Below are 23,043 nucleotides of genomic sequence, written 5' to 3'. Positions count from 1 at the left end.
AGCTCAGCCTGTTTTTTAGACAAATTCAAATCGCGTACTAAATTGTTTAAATCACTTTGTGTTTGCGGTTCATAACTTGGGTCACTATCTTCATATTCCTCATGCAAACAAATTCTTCCGGACTGGATTCCCAACTTTCTGGTCGATCTGGGGGCTTCGGCACAAGCAGTTCAGGACTGTGTAGGATGGGTCTGTTGGCCGATGACAAGTTTGGATACTGGATAGTATGTTTGGACTTCGTTGTAATGCCTTTTATTTTTGTTTGACTCAAAAAGCCCAACCTAATAGGAGTCTCACACACGTTACACAACATTTATCTGGGACCCAGAATTTATCTTGATGCTGCACAGTAAATCCAAAATATTCTCAAAAGCACTGATCAATTAATGGGGTGAAATTTCGACGCTGGACGCTGGAAATTTCGACGTTGCATATTTGCGATGTACCTAACGAAAATAAAATGTATATCAGCTGATGCAATAGTTATATAGCCGCCTAAATGACGTATATTAAGTCAGAAATGAAAATATAGCTGTCACAAAAAAACTGGTTGTGATTGAAACAAAATTATTATATATTTATAATAGGGGTAGGCCAACATAAACATCATAAAGTTCATGTAACAAAAACACCGTTGACTTGTGGAACTCATTCATTAGTTTCTATTTTATCTTCTTCAAAGTAATCCCCTCAGATATGATACATATGTGCCTGCGTGTTTTTCCAATCTTTGTAGCAATTCTAATATGCACTTTTTGGTACGTCCTTGAGCTCTATCAGGAGGATGAAATTTGATCTTCCTCCCGAAGATGATCACTTGGTGGCCAAAACACGTGTCGAAGTGTTAAAATAACGGTTTGGAAAAAACTCCAGTAATATTTATCGTTTGTTTGTATATCCTTTTCCATGAATAAATCAGATGATGATTGTCAGCAAATTTCGGCATTGGAAGAGTTGTTTTATCGATTTAATTTTTAGTAATTTCGTATCAACTGTTATTTATCAATTGTAGGTATGGATCAAGAAAGGGTCCGACTGACTAGGGAAGAAGACCTTTACAAGCAGGAGATGTTGAGGTTGGAAAATGACCTCAGTGAACTCGAATCGACTGTAGAAGAGCTTCGAGGAAATGTCATCAATCGGAAAACACGCGTGAATATGTCTGACGTGGAGAATATGGCGCTCATCTTGAGTAAAAGTTCGAAGACTGTAGCAGATTTGAAGCTGAGGTGAGATGGAGTTTCAAACTCGAGAGATTTCAGCTGACCTCTTAGATCTTACAGAGTTTTGAATTATTTTTCAATCTGAATTGTTATCGTCAATTGTTGTGCATATATTTACAGTAACTCGATGATTTAGGTTTCCCGGTTTACAAGATGGAATGAAGTCGTTTTTGACAACAGAAATGGAAAAAGTTATGAGGGAAGAGAAATTTCTGAAAGAAGAGCCTGAACGATTGGAAAGTGCCCTAAGAAGGTGTAAAAAGCTAACTGGTACACTGGTAACACTCAAAAGGTAGGTTTGTAATGACTAGTTCTGATATTTTCTCAATCTACTGAATCTCATCCAATATATATTCTCTTTCAATAGTAGAATTTTTGGCAGAATCAACAGGATTCAAAGTTTCCTTTTCTTCTCTCGAATGAAATGAAAACTACAAGGAACTTGAATATATTTTCTTTCCATATTTTTTTTGCTGGTGAATAACCGAAACTTATAATTTCATAAGCTAGTATTAAGACTTCTGATGTGGAGATGACTTCAAGAGAATTGTATCTATTCTGGTGTGTGTGTTGGAGAAATACCTTGCAAACATATTTTTTCCTGCTCAAACTTAATTATCATAGGGAAACACTGAGAAATTTCCCAGGAAGTGTTCCACAAATTGGAACCTGAAAAATGAATAATGTATGAACCTGTCGTTTAAAGTTCACCATGAAAAGTGTTGCAATTCTGGTTTGTGGAAGAGTTAGGTATGTAGATGGCCCAAAGGGAGTGAGTCTTCGTCCCTTCGCTGCAACACACAAGGATTTAGTGTGGCTAACTCCTCTCGAAACTCGTCCAAACAAATACCTGCAACTTCTTCATTAAACCAATTAGCTTCTTCTGGAGAGTTTACTTTCAGGTCAGATGACTTTGGAAAGTTAAGTTTCAGCTCAGATGACAAAAGTTATGGCAAGAGATGACAAGGGTTTATTGTGGATCATTCCTCTTAAAACTTACCCAGATGAATACCTGCAACTTCTTGATGGAAACAATTAGCTTCTTCTGGGCAGGTCACTTTAAGGTCAGATGGCAAAAGTGATGGCAAGAGATGACAAGGACTAATTGTGGCTCACTCTTCTTAAAACTTACCTAAATGAATACCTGCAACTTCTTGATGGAACCAACTAGCTTCTTCTGGACAGTTAACTTTCAGGTCAGATGAAAAGAGTGAAACTGTCAAACCCTGAAAATGTTGTTCGGTCCACGGCGGGGCAAGCACAAACAGAGACGGCACTCATTATCTTCCAACTTCCAAATCTCCCCACATGGTGATTCACCACTGTATTCTGAGAATTATTTGGCAATATACTTCTAAGAATGATTGACATTGGAATAGGCCAATCCTGGTAGTTCCTTTCGGAAGTCCTGAACTCTTCTTGTAGTTAACGTATTCACGTATACGTTAACGTATTTCAGGCATAGCCTGAAATGGTGCGAATGACAGGTTTTGGTAGGTGAAACTGCTCACAATGCCCTTCATTGCACAAGAGTCACCGTCTTAATCACTTTCCAGGCCAATGTGACCAGGAATTCAGACCAGACACAATTTTGGTGTGCTTCTATTGAGGAGATTCATTTTTGGCTGTTCACTATCAACTTGGACGTTGCTCGGTGGAAGTTAAGTTCTTACCAAACCGCTTAGCTATTCGAGAATATTTTCATTGATTCATGTGTAAGGCAGCTTGACATTTCTGTCCTGTTAATACACACCACCACACCCGCACCAAAACCTGAAGGAGTTCTGTATATGTATCTGTAGAGTAGGGAGGGTGAGTGTAGGCCCATTCTACATCCTCCCGAGGAGTTGTTCTTCTAGATCATCTTTCATCCTGTCCTTTCCAGGAAGGTGGACAGGTCACTAGGAGACATCTCCTTTATATCGAAAGGTTTAGGCCAAGACTCGCCGAACATACACTCTCTTATTGACGATAACTCCGGATACTGGCATAAGACATGCCTGAAGGAATTTTTGAACCAAGAACTATATGTTCTCCTTCCTCTCTTCTCCAAAATGAGGCTGTATAAGCAGGTCGTAGTTGACAGTTGAGACATTACGTTGAGGTTCATTCCCAGAACGACGTGATTTTCAGTGTCACCAGTCATTTACTAGGCTTCGAACAAGCCTATTTTCTGAAATTGTCAATAGGAACAATCCTGTATGTCGTCCATCTCGCATCTCTTTCCTGGGAGATGTGGAGAGGAGGTAGGTCCAAAAAAATTCTATGGTCACTGACTGTCTGGTGCTGATGTCATCAGAGATAGCCGGTTAGCCTGTATCTATGAAACACAAAGGCTTCACCTGAGCCGTTTGCTGCAAAGCTTTTCCACCAGGCAATTGCCTCCATACGTATCTATCAGTCATCAACATATATCCAGCTGAATTAAGTGAAGATTTCCCTTTGTGTTGAAGGGAATGTTCATAGTTTTGGTGTTATTCGCAAACATCTCTTTCCTGTAGCACCAACTATGAACATCCAGCATTCTTTAGTAGATAGTATGGGCTATCTGGAGAGGACAAAGTCATTTGTATTTGTATAAGAAGGGCCAGTGAAGGAGTGATGCCCCTGTTCGAAGTCCTTTACATTCTTCGTTTCAAGTGAAGGGTATACGAATGCCCCATCAATCATTAATTGAATATGAATCACTGCTGAATTTACAGGGCATTACATTACTAACTATATTTGGTACGATAATTTTTCTTTCATTATCATTCATGGGATTATTCCACCTCAACTATTTACCCGATGAAACAATATGATTTTATTCCCCAGACTGGCCAGTGTTCAAGAACAAAGGCTTCCTTGCTCCAACTCCAATGACGGACGTCTCTCGCCTACATCAACGGAAACTCCTCCGGTAACTCCATCGTCGACGCATAGCAAGGTGAGGATTTCACTTCCGGCAATGAATCTCTCCACTAACCCGCATGTGATTGTTGTGTTGAATCAATTTATATATTATATCATATTGGGGATTGTAATCGACGTACTGAATTAATTCGATCAATTTGTATTGCAATTTGATTTGTGGGAGTATCGGATAGTTTTGTGGTGTTGATATTTTATAGTTGTGATCCCTCTGAGTGCGAAAAGGAACGATTGCTGAAGCTATGAGTACTGTTGAATTTCTACAGAACTTCATTTATCAATAATTGGAATTGAAAAATATTTCATGAAATTGTTTTTCAGAGGAAATACTTCGAATATGTGTTTACTTCACTGGCAGATTTGGCGTTGATATGCCAAGAGATTTAAACCAAACATCCTTATGTACAGTGTCACTTAATTTTCAGAAATATTCCTTTATTTGAATTGGAAGGGATATATTTATAATGAAAAGTGTATAATGACTGATTTGAAGTCTCCAATCGAATACTCTCCAAGTGTAAAGTTTTTTGAGGTTAGGTTAGGTTAGGTCCAAAGTGAGTAGTCCTATTCGACCCTCCACCGCAACCCGCAAGGGTTCATTGTGGCTCACACCTATTCACACTCGATCAAATGAACCCAGCTACTCAACGAAGCCTATTAGTTTGTATGGTGAGTGGTCTTTCAGGTCAGATGGTAACTGTACGGATCTGCCGAAGTCTAAAAACCTGATTCGGTCCCCGGCTGGGCAGACAAAAAGTATATACTTCGGTGTTTCATCGTTATTGAGGTAGTCGGATAGTCAAGGTGCAACAATTCCACCTTGATATCCACGACAACCTTCCCATATGAGGGTTTTTGCACGTCAGCTACACCTGACGATGCCTTAGATTCAACCGTGAAGGGCTTTTTCGCCTCTAGTTTTGGTGAGTCATGACTTGAGCGCAAACGTTTGCATGGGGGATTTGTTCCTCCACCTGAGACAGATTCTGCGTACGCCGCTCAAGAGTTTGGTGCAAGACGGATTCATAATGTACCCTGCTCTTCAGGAGACGACTCAGTCGTTTCTTGGCTGCACCACCAAACCTTTTTTTTAGGTTCAGTTATTGGATCAGAAGTTGGAGAGTTGAGAAGCTCTCGCTCCTGATCTCTGAATTCACAGAGAGGTCAGTTGAAGTCGTCAGCTCGACATCTATCTCCTCTGTAGACTCGCTCCTGATCTAAATTTACAGGGAGGTCAGTTGGAGTAGTAAGCTCCATATCCATCTCCTCTATAGACTCAGCATCAGAAAGAATTTTTAGGTTTACTCTGTCCATGAAATTCTCACGAGTAGCTAGGGAAAGAAGGTCAATCACGGCAGAGCCCCGCATTACCGTGACAAGGCGATGCTACGACAAGATGGCGCCCGGTATCTCGAAGGTTCCGTAGAAACAGCTGATAGGCTCAGTGTCATTCATCCTCTCGGGACGGATACACACACCTTAGCCAATAACAGCATGCATAGTGGTTCAGGAGGTGAAAGATGAACATTACTCGAATTACTTGATACTTTTATTGGGAGAGAAATTAAAGTAATGAAAATGAAAAGAAATGTGGAGCAGGATTCGATTTATTACAAAGTTGTTGAATTCAACAATGATTCACCTAACTTTGACTTGTGAATATGTCCTCTAGAAGTGGTGTTTCTGTATAGGTACCTATATACAGAGTGGGGAAAAGTATGGAAACCCCTAGAAATCTCACGAAGCCAAGATAAAATTAAAGAAATATCACATTCCCACTAGCTTTCAATCAGAATTTGATTTGACCTTGAACATAATTTCAAAGGTGACTTTTTTTGCAAATGCAACTCCTAATCTCGATGCTGGAATCAAAAAGAGGGAAAAATGTTGCAATAACATATGACTAGGGTTAACAGGAACCAAATAAAGATCAAAATCCCATACCTTTCATATCATGGTATTTCTTTCCTCTTGAAATCACTGAAAAATATTTGCTGAAAAATCATGTGGCTAATTGACTCTGGAAATAGAAATCATTATTTGTTCTCACCCTTGATCAGAATTTTTAAGTCGAAATATTTATATTCAGTTTCGTTTCTGATATGGCGGTGAACGGACGTGCCGATAACGACCGTTCACAAAGAAGGTACGCGTACGCCACTGTTGGAGTTGGAACTCAGTTTGTGTTGTGATTGTCCGCTGTCTTAGAACGTGCCACTATGAAAATGAAAGTCTTATAAGTGTTTAAAGAGAAATAACACTCTCATTCACGCCGGTTGGAAGCCAGAGTGGACCGGATGTCCACGTGGGAGTGCTAAAGTGAATTTATTCAACACCTACTCCTACTCACGCCGGTTACAGGCCAGGTTGGACTGGATGGCCACGTGGGAATAGGTTTGTACCAATCATACGAAAGATATGTGTGAAAAATCAAAGAGTCTCCATAACAGGAGGTGACTTAATAAAAAAAATGTAAGTGTTTTTCTAATAAAAAGTTCGCCAAAAAAGGGGTGACAGCATTGCTTCGAGCAAGATCGCTATGCCTCACCGACAAAGCTCCCGTCAATTTTGATAAAAGAAGGATGGACAAATGCAACGACCAGTAAACCTAGAGGGAGAGATTTCATTTCCGGAAGTCTATTAGATTTCTTTTTGAAAATTACTTAGGTTGTTTTTTTTCGTTCCATCACCGACCCTCTGAGCTCGAATGTTCTGTTCTGGTCATGAGAACTCCAAAGGATTTGAGTATCTCAAATATTGGTCTTCTCATTCTCAAACTAATTTCATTTCATTATTAATTCGATTATCAATGTAACATTGCGAGTTGATAGCGAACCTACTGTCGCAAGCAAAATTTTTGTTTCCGGATTTGTTTTTTTCGTACACAATTCTGAACGAAGGACACAACTGAAAAATATCAACACCAATCTATGAATATACGAAAATATAAATTGATTCCTTTCTCAGCGTTTTCATTGCAGAAGAATGCATAAATATCAATGGATTCTAATAAGGTGATTTTAAAAAATGTACAAGCATTTCCAATGTTACCTTAGCTATTGACCTTTGTCCCGTCCATCCAGATCAAATTTGTGAGAGAGCATCGAAAATTTGTTCACACTGTATATATCCAATGTGGTACCATGAATTCAGATGTGTAATGAACTAGCCGGAAAGAAATTTTGAAAATTCTAGTACCATCTCACAGATATGATCCAAATACATAGAATAGTATTTTTCTCGCTGTAGAAAGCATCTTGTTTCATAAACGCCTTTCCCAATTTCCAACCATGTAACTATTGACATAACCTAGAAGTTTTCAAGAGTATTATTGGTACCAACTCCCTCAAGGTATTATTGTATCTATTGTACTATGTCTGAGTATACTGTATATCAAGTGTAAATGTTAGATATAGTTGAAAATCTATTATGAGTATATCATGGCTTATCATCTCTATACCCACAAGTAATATCACAAACATTGAGACTCTACAAGTAGACTTTGGAGATACTTTCAACAATAAACTATTTTCAGTCCATTCGAGTTCGTTTTCTATAATGTGACAAATGGCCTACAAGATTTCTCAAAACTCGAAGATTGCAACGGGTTCTGACTTGAGACTGGTGCATAATTCTACATTTGCTGTAAGAGCTTTCAAAAATCATATTCGAAAGTTTTGACAGAGTCCTGATCGTGAATAAAAACGATTTGTCTACAAGTACATTATCAGAATCGTGACTCAACAAAGTACAAAGGCTATTTTCCTTTCCTATGAATCAATATGTGAAAATTCTAATAGCGTAAGATCAGGTGATCGTGCTAGCCATTCTGTCCCTTCCTTCCTGTTAACCGATTTGGTTAGTAGAGTCATCATCGCCATCACTTACTCAATATTGTTCTACTCAGGGAAATTTGAATAAAAGTTCAAATGTTACAACCTAAGAAATGAATAACGTATGTCCCTTACAGAGACCTTACAGTTTCGATGTGGCATAATTCTCGTCAGCAGTATTTTTGGTTCATGATACGCTTTCGGATTCTGGATTCTTGCAGTATCTAATTGCCTGCTTGTTGTTGAAGCTTTAGAGAGACAGAAAGCAATTTCTCATCCGAAATTTGAAGGCAAAGTTGAGCTTTGCAGACTTTAGAGGCTCGTTTATTTTTGTATCCGTGGTTTTAGTTTTCTGTCGATCCTGTAGCTGGGGTCTTCACAAGCAGATTCATCACCATCATCCGCTCAATATTGTTCTAGTCAGGGAAATTCGAACAAAAGTTTGAATGTTACAACCTGAGAAATGAATAACGTATGCCCGTGTCAGTTGAAGTGTCTCACTTTTCTTGAAACCTGACTGAATAAATACCTACAGCTTCTCTGATGAAATCAATCAGCTTATTTGAAGGGTTAACATTGAAGTCAGATGTCAAAATTTCGAAACCTGATTCGGTCCATAGCAGAGGAGGGATAAATTATATACTTTGCCGCTCCTTCATCTTTCCAACATCCTCCCACTCACTTTCTTTCGACTGTCTAAATTTTCCCTCATGATGATTCAGTGAGTAGATCTGTCAGGTAACGGAGATCATTTCTGCTGTAACCTAACAATTACTTGGTAATATACTCCCAAGGATGTATGACACTGAAATTGGTCAATTCTTGTTGATTTTTCGAAAATTTTGCGGTCCTCGTGTTCAGTGTTTGTTTGACAAAGCCTAAAGTGAACCACATATAACATCTCTTCTTCTGAAGGACTCAGTGGACCAGACCAATGCATATATTGAAGAGTCTTTTTTGACAGTTCACTGTTAACTTGGACGTTGCTCGGTGAGATTCAAAGGCTTCCAAAACCACTTGGCAGTTCGAGGATATTTTTATTGATTCATGTGTGAGATTGTTTTCGACCAATCTCTCCACACGAATCCATGACAAAGATTTTTACGTGGAATACGCTCTTATAGATCCTCAGTCCTGTCCATACAAACCACCACACTCGCTTCAGAACTCGAACGTGTTTTTCATCCATCCGCTAACCAATTGCTATCCACTCTCTTTCCATAGGAAACAAACAGATGTATAGGGCAGGTCATAGTTGACAGTTTTTGGGACACTACATTGGCAGTAATTTTCAGAATGCTGTAAGAGCATGAGATGCTCGTTTATTTTTCATATTTGTGGTCTCAGTTCACTGTCAATCCTGCAGCTAGGGTCTTCGCAAGTAGAGCCATTACCTACTCAATATTTTTCCACTCAGGGAAATTTGAACAAGAGTTTTATTGTAACATCATTGACCCAGGGACTACCACTGCTATTATAGCAGATTTAAACAGGCGAAACTCAATGGTCTGTTGGTCTCTTCCATAAAAGTACCAGTCTTGTAAGTACAAGAGAACAAAAGTAATTTGTTACGAGTGTAGTTCATTACTCTTTCATGAAGTTTCTTGAATTGTAAATATTTTTCTCGACAATATTCATCTAGCAGAAATTAGGATGATTCTGCAACATGAAATGAAGGATTTTCAATAGGCAGGGAACGCTGTAGGTGGGTCTGTTAGTTAATAACTTTGTCTACCCAGAACACAATGCTAGCGACCAAGCACCCAAGAAAAGAGCTCATATAGTTTGGCAAAATTATGTCTTTAGGTACTATAACAATGAATCGACAGTGAATAATGACAAAGTCAACGATAAACTCATTGACATTGACTCATGATTGACATTTGAAGAACAGTAAATTGAGTGACATTGTTGAAAGTATATCCGAAACTCACACCAAACCAATCACAAGCTAATCTGTTTCTCGCCACAGCAAAGCTGTCCCCACATCCCTCACCACAAGCCAGCCATGTCCGATAAAATATATTTTTGTTGTATTTCCATATAGTACGACTGGAAGTGGAGCTCCAACTTCAAGGAGGCTATAACCACTCATGAGTAAAAATTTTCGTTTTCAATATAATGCTTGCCATCATTATTACGTGAAATGTTTTTGGTTCTATGGATTGTTCAGATCTATTTTTGCTTGGATATGTGTCCGTCGTTATACGCCACTGTCGTTACGGATTGATTGACTCTTGATTTTTATGAAGACTTTGAAGGCCTTCTCGTCGGCAGGTGCCCAGAGATCTGTTTTGCGTTTACTTATTACTACCAATATATCAAACTATATGAGCGTAGACTTTGATATTAAGAGCTGCAATCACTATTTTTTGCGGATGAGAATAGGCCAGACCAACCACAAAATGAAATAGTTTAAGTATGAAACCAATCAATAACTCCAAAACTGCAGTTGACAAGTCTTTCTAACATATTTAATAATTAATAATTCATTACAGTTATGATTATTGATAATCATTTATTTATTTTCCGGCTACACATAGGAACAGTCACGATAATACCTAATTATGAGTTAGGAATAAATACACTGCACAATAAAACACAAATTTAAAGTGGAAAATATTTATTCAACGAATATTCAGGGGTCAATTAAACATGCGGCAAAAATTCAAGGGTGATTTTAAAGTTATTAACGTAGCCGAAATGAAAGTATAGCGTACCACCCTGCACCTAGAAAGTAAAGAAAAATCTAACAATTCCGTTGATACCTACCAACAACATTCCGATCACTACAAACGGCTGCAGACATTCAATTTGCTGGGTGTAACGCAATCATTTTCAACAGTTCTTGTAGATTAAGAAACATTACATGTGATTTTTGATCTTGATAGAGCGCCTTGGGAATATTTCTGAAGTGCTTGTGTTTTGTACTTGAACAAAAAGTAAGGTTGAATTCCATTTCATTTCAGATTTATCGTATATTTTTGTTGAATATGAAACCGTTTCAGGTATGGCCAACTACAAATTAATAGCTTGTGTTACATCATGTAGACATGAGTATTACTCAAACTTTTATTGCAAAACTCAAATAAGTTCTCATAAGTTTCTCCACTAATAATTATCGATGTATCTTCAGCATACTTCATGAAGGTAGCAATTTATGAAGTTTTATCTGAATCATTGGTATTGAGCGGAAACAATATCGGTCCTGACACGCATCCCTGCGGAACTCCTATATCAATACGAGATTATACAAATTTTTTTTTATTATACATGAGTACAATTGAAATATACAGTGTGGGACATATTGAGCTTACACTTGCAGTTCACAAAGAAGGAGTGAAGTTATGAAAACCGGAAAAATGCTTTCCGGTTTTATACTTCTCCATATTTATTCAAAAAATTTGTAAAACTCTCGATGGAAGAAAACAATTGGGTTTGAAATAAACTGTTTACACATATATGTTGATCATGTACTATGCTAGGAATCGTCAAAAGGTGAGGCCTCGCACAAGTTTCAATTTTTCAGGATTTTTGTTCGTAGGGGTCGACAGTCTTAGCAACGAACAAGGCTCCAAAATATAACTGATGATGTCTAACGCAGTAGCAGACGAAACGTTTAATACTTCAGATTCAATTCGAACACAGCTTACTGGCTCAGATTTTCTTCCACTCCACCTTCATTAATATTTTTCATCTTATTATTCTAAAATTAAAATCTCGTTTCATAACGTAACCGTGAGAAACATTCAAACTAGTCCTGTCTCTGAGAAATACGAACCGTAGTTACTTTCTGAAAATTGTATTTGAACATAAAATGAAAATTTTGCTTTAACACGCGAATTATACGGCTTGAACCATGAATACATTTTAATTACGTAATCAAAGTGCGAACTTGTTGATGTTTTCTAGTTTGACATTTTCATATCCGTCCAATAAAGTCTGATTAGTTGCAATAAACTGTTTTATTTGTTTTCCCCAATGGAGAAGACGCGTTGCTCATTAAAATATTACTCGGGGTGTAGACGTATGTTATTACCAGGTTATCCTAAATTAGAAAATATTACTTTTTCTGAAACAGATATTGAATCACTGCTTCCCTGTATCTGTAGAATAGGGAGGGCGAGTGTAAGTCCACAGTACTTAGGCCACATGTGATCCATTGTACATGCTCCCTAGGAGTTGTCCTCCTAGGTCATCGTCCATCTTGTCCTTTCCAGAAAGGACACTCGCATAGGACATGCCTGACAGTCGCATCTTCCTGTTCACACATCCTACATAGAGGTGTGTCCACTAGCCTCATATTATGGAGGTGTTTCCTTAGTTGACAGTGACCAGTCAGAAATTCTACTGTTGAAAGCGAAGGTTTTTTCTGGTCATCGCCAGATATTTCTCCGGTGCCAGCTTCCCAGGATGGACCAGGGTGATTCTGGTAAGGTTTCATCCTTTGATTCCATCCTACTCTTTAAGGATTGAGCATGGGTGTAACATTTGGCTTGTCCCGCAATTGTCGAATCATCAGGCCGTAGGTGTCACTGGGTCCTTAAATTCTTAGTCCAGCCGCTTCCTTGGCTAAAGAGTCGGCAATGCGATTACCTTTACTCTTGTCGTTCCCTTCAACCCACCTCAGGATAATGTTATTATCTACCGAGGCTTTGACTAAATCTTGGTGGTACTCTAGTACTAGCCCTGAGGTAACACGTTGTCTGTTTAAGGCTAATTTGGCTTGTCTGCTATCAGTGCAGATTGTTATGTTTTTGCCAGACATTCCTTTCCTGGTTATTTCTTTTGTGGCGATTGAAATACCAGCCAGAATCAATGCTTTTTCAAGTTCAAATTCGAACACATCAATATTGCATCATTGCTATTCTGTTGGCAGGACATAATGAGACATAGTAATAACGTTGGACTGGAAAGTTCGAAGGCTTACATTGATAAAATTTGATTTTATCATTCAATATAGTTGTCTTCAAAGGCGATACAATTACTATAGCGATCAGGCAATACATTTTATTGTACAATTTGTCGTTAGCCTGAAAACAGACCCCATTTTCGACAATAACCTCTTCATCGGCACTAAATTACTTTCCAGCGAGTATTCTTTTGAGGTCTGAGAACAGAAAAATATCGCTGGGACCACATCTGGAGAATATGGTGTATGCGAAAGCTATCGAAGCCCAGTTCATCCGAAAATACTGATACCATAACCTTACCATCCAACTGTTGAGTCTTTGCACGCTTTGGAGTTGATACACCACGTGCAGTTCCATCATATGATGGTCGTTTTTATTCTGGTGTGAAATGATGGAGCCATGTTTCATCCATTGTCACATATCGACTAATAAATTGCAGTTTTTTTGTGGTGGTACAGCTTCAAACACTGTTCTGAATCATAAAAATGAAGTAAAGCTTTAATCAGAACTTAAAGCAGAACTGCTGAAAGCAATGTCACATCATATACTAGATCCTTCAATTTTTATTATTAATAAATGTATATCACTTGGTGTGTGGCCCGACTCATTGAAAACTGCAGTAGTGACTCCTATCCATAAAAAAGTAGATTAAACTGAAATCACGAACTATAGACTAATGAAGCTTATCACCTATCTGTCAAAAATCTTCAGAAAATCGCTGAATAAAAGAAAAAAACTCATATAAATATACGAATATATATATATATATATATATATATATATATATATATATATATATATATATATATACATATATAATACGAATTGATTCCAGATAGACAATTTGGCTTCAAAGAAAAAACCGAAAACGCGATTCTTGAACTGACAAAAATGATACATACATCCTTAGAGAAAAGAAAACCTTCTCTATGTTTATTTATAGACCCAACGAAGGCTTTCGATACTGTCGATCATCAACTACTCCTACCAACTTTAGATATTAATGGTATCAGGGGGAACTGTCCCCTGATACCCTGATTTTGAAAGCTATCTTCGAAATAGAATGCAAGTTGTGCGAATTGCAGATACAATAAGCAATCAAAAATAAATAGAATGTGGAGTCCCGCAAGACACGGTACTAAGACCTCTGCTATTCAATTCATATCTTAATGAATTATTCAATTTGGACAGCGTTGGGAACAAAATTGGATACGCAGAGATACTGCAATATTCTATGAAGCACACATTTAGCTTGATTTGAGAAAGAACGTAGAAACAGATTTCCACTTGCTCAAAACATGGTTTGACCAAAGGCTCCTGACAGTGAATCTGAAAAAAAATGTCTTCATTTTAGCTGCAATATATCCAGTGATTGTCCATTTGAATCTATTGATGTCGGCGAACGAGGAAAAACACTAAAAATAGATTCCCTGAGAGAAATCAAATACTTGGGCCAGACAATTAAACATTTATATCCAAACCAGAATATAAACAAAAATCTTATATAACCTATATTCAAATATCCACATTTTGTCTCGTAAATTTATCATTATAAAACTCTTGCAAATTATAATACCGTCTATCCTATTTGTTGTTTTGTTGGTCAAATTTGTCTATCTTATATCTGAGGGCAAGTAATTAAACATCCTAACCCTATTGTGATAAATAGAATTCCTGACCAAATTTGCTAAAGAAGTTGGCAATTTCAACGCCGTGGAACGGGTGCTATAAGAGTTGCATGATGCTTCAAATAGGAACATATTTTTGTAAATGAGGCAAACCGATTCCAAAATGAACAAAGCAATAACTGTTAAAATCTTTTGCTCAACGAATTTGTGTCTGCATGAATTGCTTACTCACCAAAACGGTATTCCATAGCGTAGGGGGATTCAACGAGGGCGTAAAACACCGTTCTGGCAGTTTTGATTCACAAATTTATTGAAGTTACTCTAACTGCATAACATCCAGAACACATTCCACTTTTAAGTTGTTTGGTATGATCAATAAATTTGAGCTTATTTATTGTCAATGTGAATACCTAGAAATTAAAATTGAGTCTCGTTCTTGATCACTAGGTTATCACCAATTGAGAGGTCATCAAGAGCACATCTGAACGAATATTTTTTTTTTGCCAATAAGCAATGCTTTCTATGCACATAAATATTCCTGAAGCAAGGCCAAATTGGGTTGAGCTATATTCATATTTCATAGTTTACTTGCAGATATTAGATATATATGGTAATATTTTCCTAACTTTCTATTAATTGTTTGGTTTGTAGAAATATTCAAAACTTCATCACTTAAAACTTCCATTGGATCAATCAACTCGAATGCAATTGGAGTACTGCATAAAGTTACTATTTTACAAGAACCTATTTGCTATGACTGTAATAGCCACAAAATCATATCATATGATTCTAATGACCAGAAATTATCTCCAAACAGTTAGTTCTTTTTCTGAAACTTAGGAATTTGAGGAGGATGTAGTAAATTTTCACCACATTGAACACTATTAGTGTTGAAGTGTTTCATATAGCCATGTTACTTTCTGAATGTTTGATTAAACACAGACATTCAATAAACTCTTAGTGATAAAAAAAAATTCCGTTCCAAATAACGCGTCATAATGAAAACACAATGGGGATTAGGAAACATGATGGAAAATTATGATGTCTTCATCTATACTTTTGAATGCGAAAGTCACTGACTTAACACTCACTCATTTATCTATGTTTCTCCGTACTAATGAGTTCTAGGAAGGCTGAAATTTTGTATGTCTAAAGGCGCGTCTATAAAACAAAATTATATATTCTCTGGTGGGTGAATTTACATTCAATATATAATAATACGATATAATAATATTTAATATCTTCACCCGTGTGGAGAGGGGGCAGAAACAAAATAAATTTCAGGAATACAGAGAAGGTCTTCAAAAAATCAATTAGTCAATCAATTCCATATCAGTATTCCTTGGTTACGATTAATAGAACAATATTCTTGCATTCCATCCATCTTTTATTACCAATGTTTTATATCTGTGCAAGAATTTATTGAAAATTAATCGATACCTTGTAGGTGTAAGTACGCGACCAGTGGTTTGGAGGACACGAATATCTTTTATAATTGATTGGTCTATAAAATCGCACCAAAAAGCACCTCCACGTACTTAGAACCCATCCCATGCACTATAATAATCTTTGTAAATACAATTGGCTTTACAGGTTTCCACTCCGCAATAATGTTTTCTTCGACACGTTTTTAAAATTTTTTCCTTGTAATGGGTTACACCTAATATAGACAATTAGTTCAACGTATCAAATTATAAAATGGAAATTCTGAAACATTTTCGTATTTGGAGATGTTTCACAATTTCTTTGTGAAGGTATTCTTTTTTGTCGTGTTGGTGTACACCCAATTGAGCATGCTTTTACGTAGTGAGTTTGTTATACAGTTGTGTCGCCACAGGTACAAGACACAGAAAATTACATTTCGTCATAAAATTTTCGATTCAAGATCTACCAACATTTTGTAAAAAGACGTTATTTGATTAATACGCACGTCAGTACACGTACAATCTATTCTGTGTATATAATATCTACAAATTTGTTCTCATACTATTTGAACAGATTTCTCGTTTTCATTGAAAAAAAGAAGAGAGAGAAAACGGATGTTATTCAAAGTGAAAGCTATAGCAATACTAACGCAAACATTATACTAAAAATAACCACAACATCAAGCCCAGTTTCGCACAGGACAAGTATGTTATCAAAAAACACAACTTCATTGTCGATTCATGATACAGAATGGAGAAACTACCTTTAGATGCTTTCCACATATATAGTTCAAGTAAACGAAATAGTGCAACCTATACCTTCCAACAGCCCCCCTTCAATAATATAGTTGGGGAGGTTAGTAATTTCGTTATTCAATAATCATTTCTGATTTTATAAGAATCACAATAACTTCAATGATTACAGTTACAGAACTTCAATTCCTCCGCAATGCACAATGATTAGTCTTGATCCTTTGTTTGCAGGCATGTCAGGCGTACACATTCTCGAATCATCAGTCCACCGTTTCGTAACTGTGTTATGAGAGTCATACCAAGTTTTGTACAAATATAAAATTACCCATTGCTCGTGTCTATATATTTAGTAATTTATTCTAAGTATTCGTTCTAAGTATTCGAAGCAATTCCACTTTTCTTCTGCTTTCCATAACTGCTAAACGTGTTTATTATTTTAAATCTAAATCCTAGTTTCTTCTTCCAATTCTGAAGAGTTTTGTCACAGCAGCTCACGTTATGGCCGGAAGTATTCGATTTCTTCCTTATGATTTCAGTTGTAGGAATCTCATTGCTTTTGTAACAGTCGTATATTGTTTTTTTTTCAATGATTATATTGGATGAACATCTAGAGGTTTTGGTAACTCTGTATCACATCGCGTCTTGCGTTTATAAAGCTTGTTTTTTACTGTCTTATGTACAGTTGAGAAAGGAATTTCAGTCAAAACTGATGTTGCCTGTAATAATTCGTTTCCCTCGAAACCAAACTTGAGTTGTAGAATCTTATATACATTGAAATATATTCTCTGTGTTTCAATATTCAAATACATCCGAATCTTATTCACTAGTATCTCTTTTTCGCATTGTTCACCATCGCTATTGGAATCACTACACTGGAAAAAGCCTGCGTTGTTGTCACACTCGAAACTACTAATAGTACTTGTCCAAGGACGCCACATTTTAAAAAGATAACAAAAATTTTAAGTAATCATAACTGCACCAATATCGAATTTCAACACTGAAATCGCCATCAGTTCATGAACTGAAACGACGGCGATAACCATCCACGCTTTCCCCGATTTCTATTCGTCACCGTGACTCTTCAATCAATCATAAAACTCGGTTAGTAAAAATCATCCGCCAATTCTACAGTCTACGTGGACTGGTTTGCAGCCGGTTCATTTCTATGTATTGGTTTTTTTGGCCTTTGAGAGTGCCGCCAACTTTAAGTGTGCACAATATCGTTTACTTCGACTATACAGGCAGTTTTCTTCACTATGTAGTAACATTAATATGATCTAAACAAAAACATTTTTATTTTTTCCTGTATTACTTGAGAAGGGCGAGCGTCCTTGTAAATGTTCTTTGACTATTTTTCTCCTCCCCACGATAGTTACTTTTTTATATTGAATCGTCTTCATATCTGTTACGGTTCAGAATATAGCAATGTTATCACATAATCTGTTCGAAAAATGAGGTGAATTTTCATTTATCAATTCATCTATCAATTTCTATCAACAGTTTCTGAGCGATACTTATGCGACCTTTTTCTTTTGGACAAAATTCAGCAAGTTTGGAACAAACTGCCACACGCTCCATACTCAAAATTCACGAAAAAATTTGACGGCATGAGCCAATTATTTGCCTTTTTCCTCAGCAACTTCTCTAATAATGATTTGATGATTCTCATCTTCTTGACCTTCTGTTAAAAGCTTGTACCACTTTTAAACATGTTTTCGACTCAGAGTACAACCACTGTATGCCACTGTCAATATTGCAAAGTTAGTTCCATTTTTTGCACAAAGTTTCAAGCAGATTTTTTGATATACTTTTTCGATAACAGAAAGTCACGGACAAGTAAATCACTTCTAATATTCATGCCTCTCACCAACAAACTAACCATGCTCAACAGCTGATACTATGAATGAATTTTCTAAATGGGTGTACCAACCTAAAAAATCGTCCATTGAATGTATGTAGCCCGCAGAATTTGAACATTTACCTTATTTTTTGAGCAGCCCTCTATTTTAATACAAAGGAAGTGGTAATCTCTAATGAGCTGCGTTAATATTGCTAGTTTTTCTCATGGTATTTCTGCTGTGAAGAATACATTTTATCCATTTTCGAACTAAATGGATGCATGACACCATACTACTAAAGGATTCTCCTAAATCCATAATGGTCCATAATGTTTTAGTGTTACGTTGTGAGGAGTGATCTCAAAATGTGCTTATGACCAATGAATTATAACAAAAACATGTCTGAATATGATTACTATGGAAGTGTATAGAAACTTTTTACCTTTTCCTTATAGTAAGGTGTCATTGGAAATGTTGAACTCGGGTTGCCACGGCCTAGAGTTTTGCACCACCCGTAAGTCCTAGCTAAACCATTTAAACAGTATCCTGTCTCAGGAAGTTGAAGATAAACTATAAATGAGTATACACATTGCTTTTATTTATCCTTTGGTTTTATTTTTGTAGTTCGATGACGCTTGGTTACAAAGTTTTCACTTGTCTGAACTTTACTAGTACATTTTGTATTTTGGTAGATTTGCGTAACTCGTAGTATCTGTACAAAAATCGGCGACAGGTATAATAGAGTATTTTTGGCTTACCCTGTAAATGAATGTACTTGTAAAGTGCCTACGTAGCTTAGAATGTAGCTTTTTTGCTTACCAACCTTGTAACAAAAGGTTTGTAGGTAGTTGACGAATATTTTCGATTGGCAGATTCTAACCTTACTATAAGGGAAAGTTTTATTTTTGGAAATGCATGTGTATTGCTTTTTCTAAATGTTTGTTGTTGCATGATGTCTATCTGTCTCCATTTTGTGATTTGTTGTGAAACTCACTTCAACTTTCATGTGATAATTTTTTGATATTTTTTACTTTGTTGATATGGATGAATTGTTCATATTATGTTGGCCCAAAAGAGACTTTAACTTTTGTTTGAATATCTTTGTTGAAATGTATTGAACGACTTCAAGCAGTGGATTTATGGTAAGCTCTCCTATGTTATTTCTCGTTGTTTCACTTCAGGATCTTGCGAGTATTTAGTGGATATATACTTTTTCAAGCCATTTTTTCGTTAATAGAACAGAAGCACCAAACTCTTGCGAAGGTTCGAAATTGACGAACACCTCAATCTAACTACTAATATAATCTTCATGCAGTCATTATTCACTGTGGTTCTGTCTTGAAGTGTCTTCAGATGATGTGTTGCTGCAGGTTTTTCAGGGTTTTCCTGCAAAAGCAAATGCACCACTTGAATCAATCAAGTCGCCCCGCCGCGCTAATTATTTTTTTTTGGTGGTGCATCATAATTTCATAATTTGTATTACCTACAAAAAAATCCTCAAGACAATAGGTCTTAGTGGAATTTGAATTTTGAATCCAGTTTTTTCTTCACATCAGCATGAATATTTGAAATTTATTGATTCGGAGAAATGAAGTAAATATTGACGAGTAATAAAAAACTACAAAAATGTTGGATAGTCAAATTTTGGAAATGATAAAAGTTCATCAAAAATAATGAAACAGTCTAGTTGAAAAGGTTGGGAAATCATTCTTATTCTATTGATGTTTCCCTATTCGAGGACTTCATAAATGTTTATACAGGGTGTTCTCTAAGTACGGTACGAAACTCCAGAGGGTGATTCGTTAGGTCGTTTTGAGAAAAAAATTCTTATGAATATATGTCCGTTTCCTTTCTGAGATGCAGGCCGTTCTTTCAAAAAAACTCTATCAATAATATCATGAGTATCCACAGAACGATTTGGTTGAAATTTGCTACAGTTATTCGAAGTAATAAGGAGCTTATTGAGCCCTAACTAGATTTGAATTGTCAGACCCAGTAGAGTGTCAATGGGCACCACAGCCAACAATAATGAGGAAAAATTTACGTCACTGAATGTTTGTTGTAGTTTTCATTTTTCTAGATTATCCAACGAGAAATACAACTTTATCTTCGTCTGTGTTTTCTTCATATCAAGCTTCGTTTTTGAGAAAAAAAACTGAAGCCACTTTGCATATCATGAATACCTGCTTTGGAAACCAGCTGGGTAAGGGGGTTAGGAGTGGGTTTATTCGACCCTCCACCGCAATCCGCAAGGGTTTATTGTGGCTCACACCTATTCACACTCGACCAAATGAACCCAGCTTCTTAACGAAGCCGATTAGTTTGTATGGTGAGTGGTGTTTCAGGTCAGATGGTAAGAATACGGCTCTGCCGAACTCCAAAGACCTGATTTGGTCCCCAGCGAGGCAGGCACAAAGTATATGCTCTGTTAATGAAGTAGTCGAATAGTCAAGTTGCAAAATTCTCACCTTGATATCCACGATAACCTTCCCATATGAGGGTTTTTGCACGTCTGCCACACCTGCCGATGCCTTAGATTCAGCCGTACAGAGTTTTTCGCCTCTGGTTTTGGTGAATCATAACTTGAGCGCAAACGTTTGCTAACCTGCTCAATGGGGTGTTTGTTTCCCCACCTGAGACAGATTCTTCGTACGCCGCTCAAGAATTTGGTGCAAGGCGGTTTTATAAGGTACCCCGCTCTTGAGGAGACCACTCAATCGTTTCCTGGCTACATCACCAAACCTTTTTTATGAGGTTCAGTTGTTGGATCAGGAGTTGAGGAGTTGAGAAGCTCAGAAGCTCTCGCTCCTGAACTAAATTTACAGGCAGGTCAGTTGGAGTCATAAACTCGACATCCATCTCCTCTGTAAACTCGCTCCTGGTCCAAATTTACAGGGAGGTCAGTTGGAGTCGTAAGATCGACATCCATCTCTCTATAGACTTAGCGTCAGAAAGAATTTTTGAGTTTACTCTCTCCATAAAAGTCTCGCAAGTAGCTAGGGAAAGAAGATTAATGATGGCAGAGCCCCGCATTACCGTGACAAGGCGATGCTACGACGAGAGGTCGCCCGGTATCTCGAAGGTTCCGTAAAGACAGCTGATATGCTCTGTGTTATTCATCCTCTCGGCACGGATACACACACTTTAGGATTGAGCCATGGAGACCAGCTAACAGTGAAAGGGTTGTCATATCAATGAAGGTCACAGTTGTCAATTAGCTGTGATTCCATCATGAATCATTTCGCTAACTCTGAAATGGCTGACATGCACTTTATTTATGGATTGACAAATAGAAATGCGAGAGAAGCACGAAGAATTTACCAGGACAAATATCTTAACAGACTGTACTAAAACATTTAGAACGATTCATGCAAGATTATGTGGAACTGGGAGTTTTAATAGAAATGCAGGTAGTGAAAGACCATAAACTGTAACAACGTCTAAACTGTAGAAAGCTATACTTGATGCGATAGAAGAAGATTCTTCAAATAGAACCAGGAAGATTGCACTGCAAGTAAGTCAAAAAATCTTATGATGTTCCATTAGGAACATCAATTGAACGTTGGTTTGGTGACTTCAAACGTGGTCATAGTGACAGCGACGATGAAGAACGCAGTGTACGTCCAAGTGAGACAGTAACACCAGAAAACATAAAAAAATGTACAAAATAGTTTTGAACGATCAAAACATAAAGTTGCGTGAGTTAGCTTACATTGTGAAGATATCGAAAGAACGTGTTGGCTTCATATTGTATGAGCATTTGACTATGAAAAAGCTCTGTTCGAAGTGGGTGCCGCGCGAGCTCACTGTTAACCAAAAACAAGAACGTCTTGTTGATTCTGAGCGGTATTTAGCCATGTACAAACCAACAAATCGGAATTTTTGCGTCGATATGTGACAATGGATGAATCATGGGTCCATCACTTCACGCCGGAATCGACACGATCGTCATCTGAGTGGAGAACAACTGGCGAACCTCGTCCAGAGCGCCCGAAAGCACAACAATCGGCAGGAAAGTATATGGGATGTGCGTGGTGTAATATTCATCGAGAACAGTGAAAATTATATAGCGTTATTGGAGCGTTTGGAGACAGAAATTGCGGAAAAACGACCCCATTTGAAGAAAAAGAAGGTGCCGCTTCATCAACACAATGCACAGGTACACAAATCAATGAAAACGATGGCAAAATTACATGAAGTGAGCTTAGAATTGCTCACACATATACCATATTCACCAGATTCGGCTCCTAGCGACTACTGGCTGTTCGAAAACCTCAAGGAAAATGCTCACCAGTGAAAAATTTCGGAATGGAGGGGTCATTGCTGAAACTGAGGCCTATTCCGAAGCAAAAGGTAAACCGTTCTACAAACGTGGTATTGGTAATTTTGAACAAATGAACGCGTTTTCTTTCTTGAGCCCGGGACTTTCAAGCCCAGGTGTTATACAAATGCTTTCATATATTTGTGAAAGTCGAAAGCAGATCGTTCAAAACTTGTCATGTTTCATATATTGAAATTTGA

The 23,043-nt window shown here is 37.3% G+C and overlaps 1 protein-coding gene across 1 annotated transcript in view; it reads left to right on the top strand.

The window, feature by feature from the left end:
* Positions 1–23,043, top strand: part of LOC111508778 (coiled-coil domain-containing protein AGAP005037) — a 407,581-nt gene that overhangs the window by 374,993 nt on the left and 9,545 nt on the right. Inside the window, 3 exon segments of the mRNA XM_074169367.1 lie at positions 1,013–1,229; positions 1,360–1,515; positions 4,038–4,149. Of these exon segments, the coding sequence (XP_074025468.1) occupies positions 1,013–1,229; positions 1,360–1,515; positions 4,038–4,149 (485 nt within the window).

Source organism: Leptinotarsa decemlineata, unplaced genomic scaffold (genome assembly GCF_025532065.1).
Source record: "Leptinotarsa decemlineata unplaced genomic scaffold, Ldec_3_MD MMD2_P_RNA_scaffold_5, whole genome shotgun sequence".
Taxonomy (NCBI): Eukaryota; Metazoa; Arthropoda; class Insecta; order Coleoptera; family Chrysomelidae; genus Leptinotarsa; species Leptinotarsa decemlineata.
Note: the sequence above shows the minus strand (reverse complement) of the source record. Positions and strands in the feature narration are given on the sequence as shown.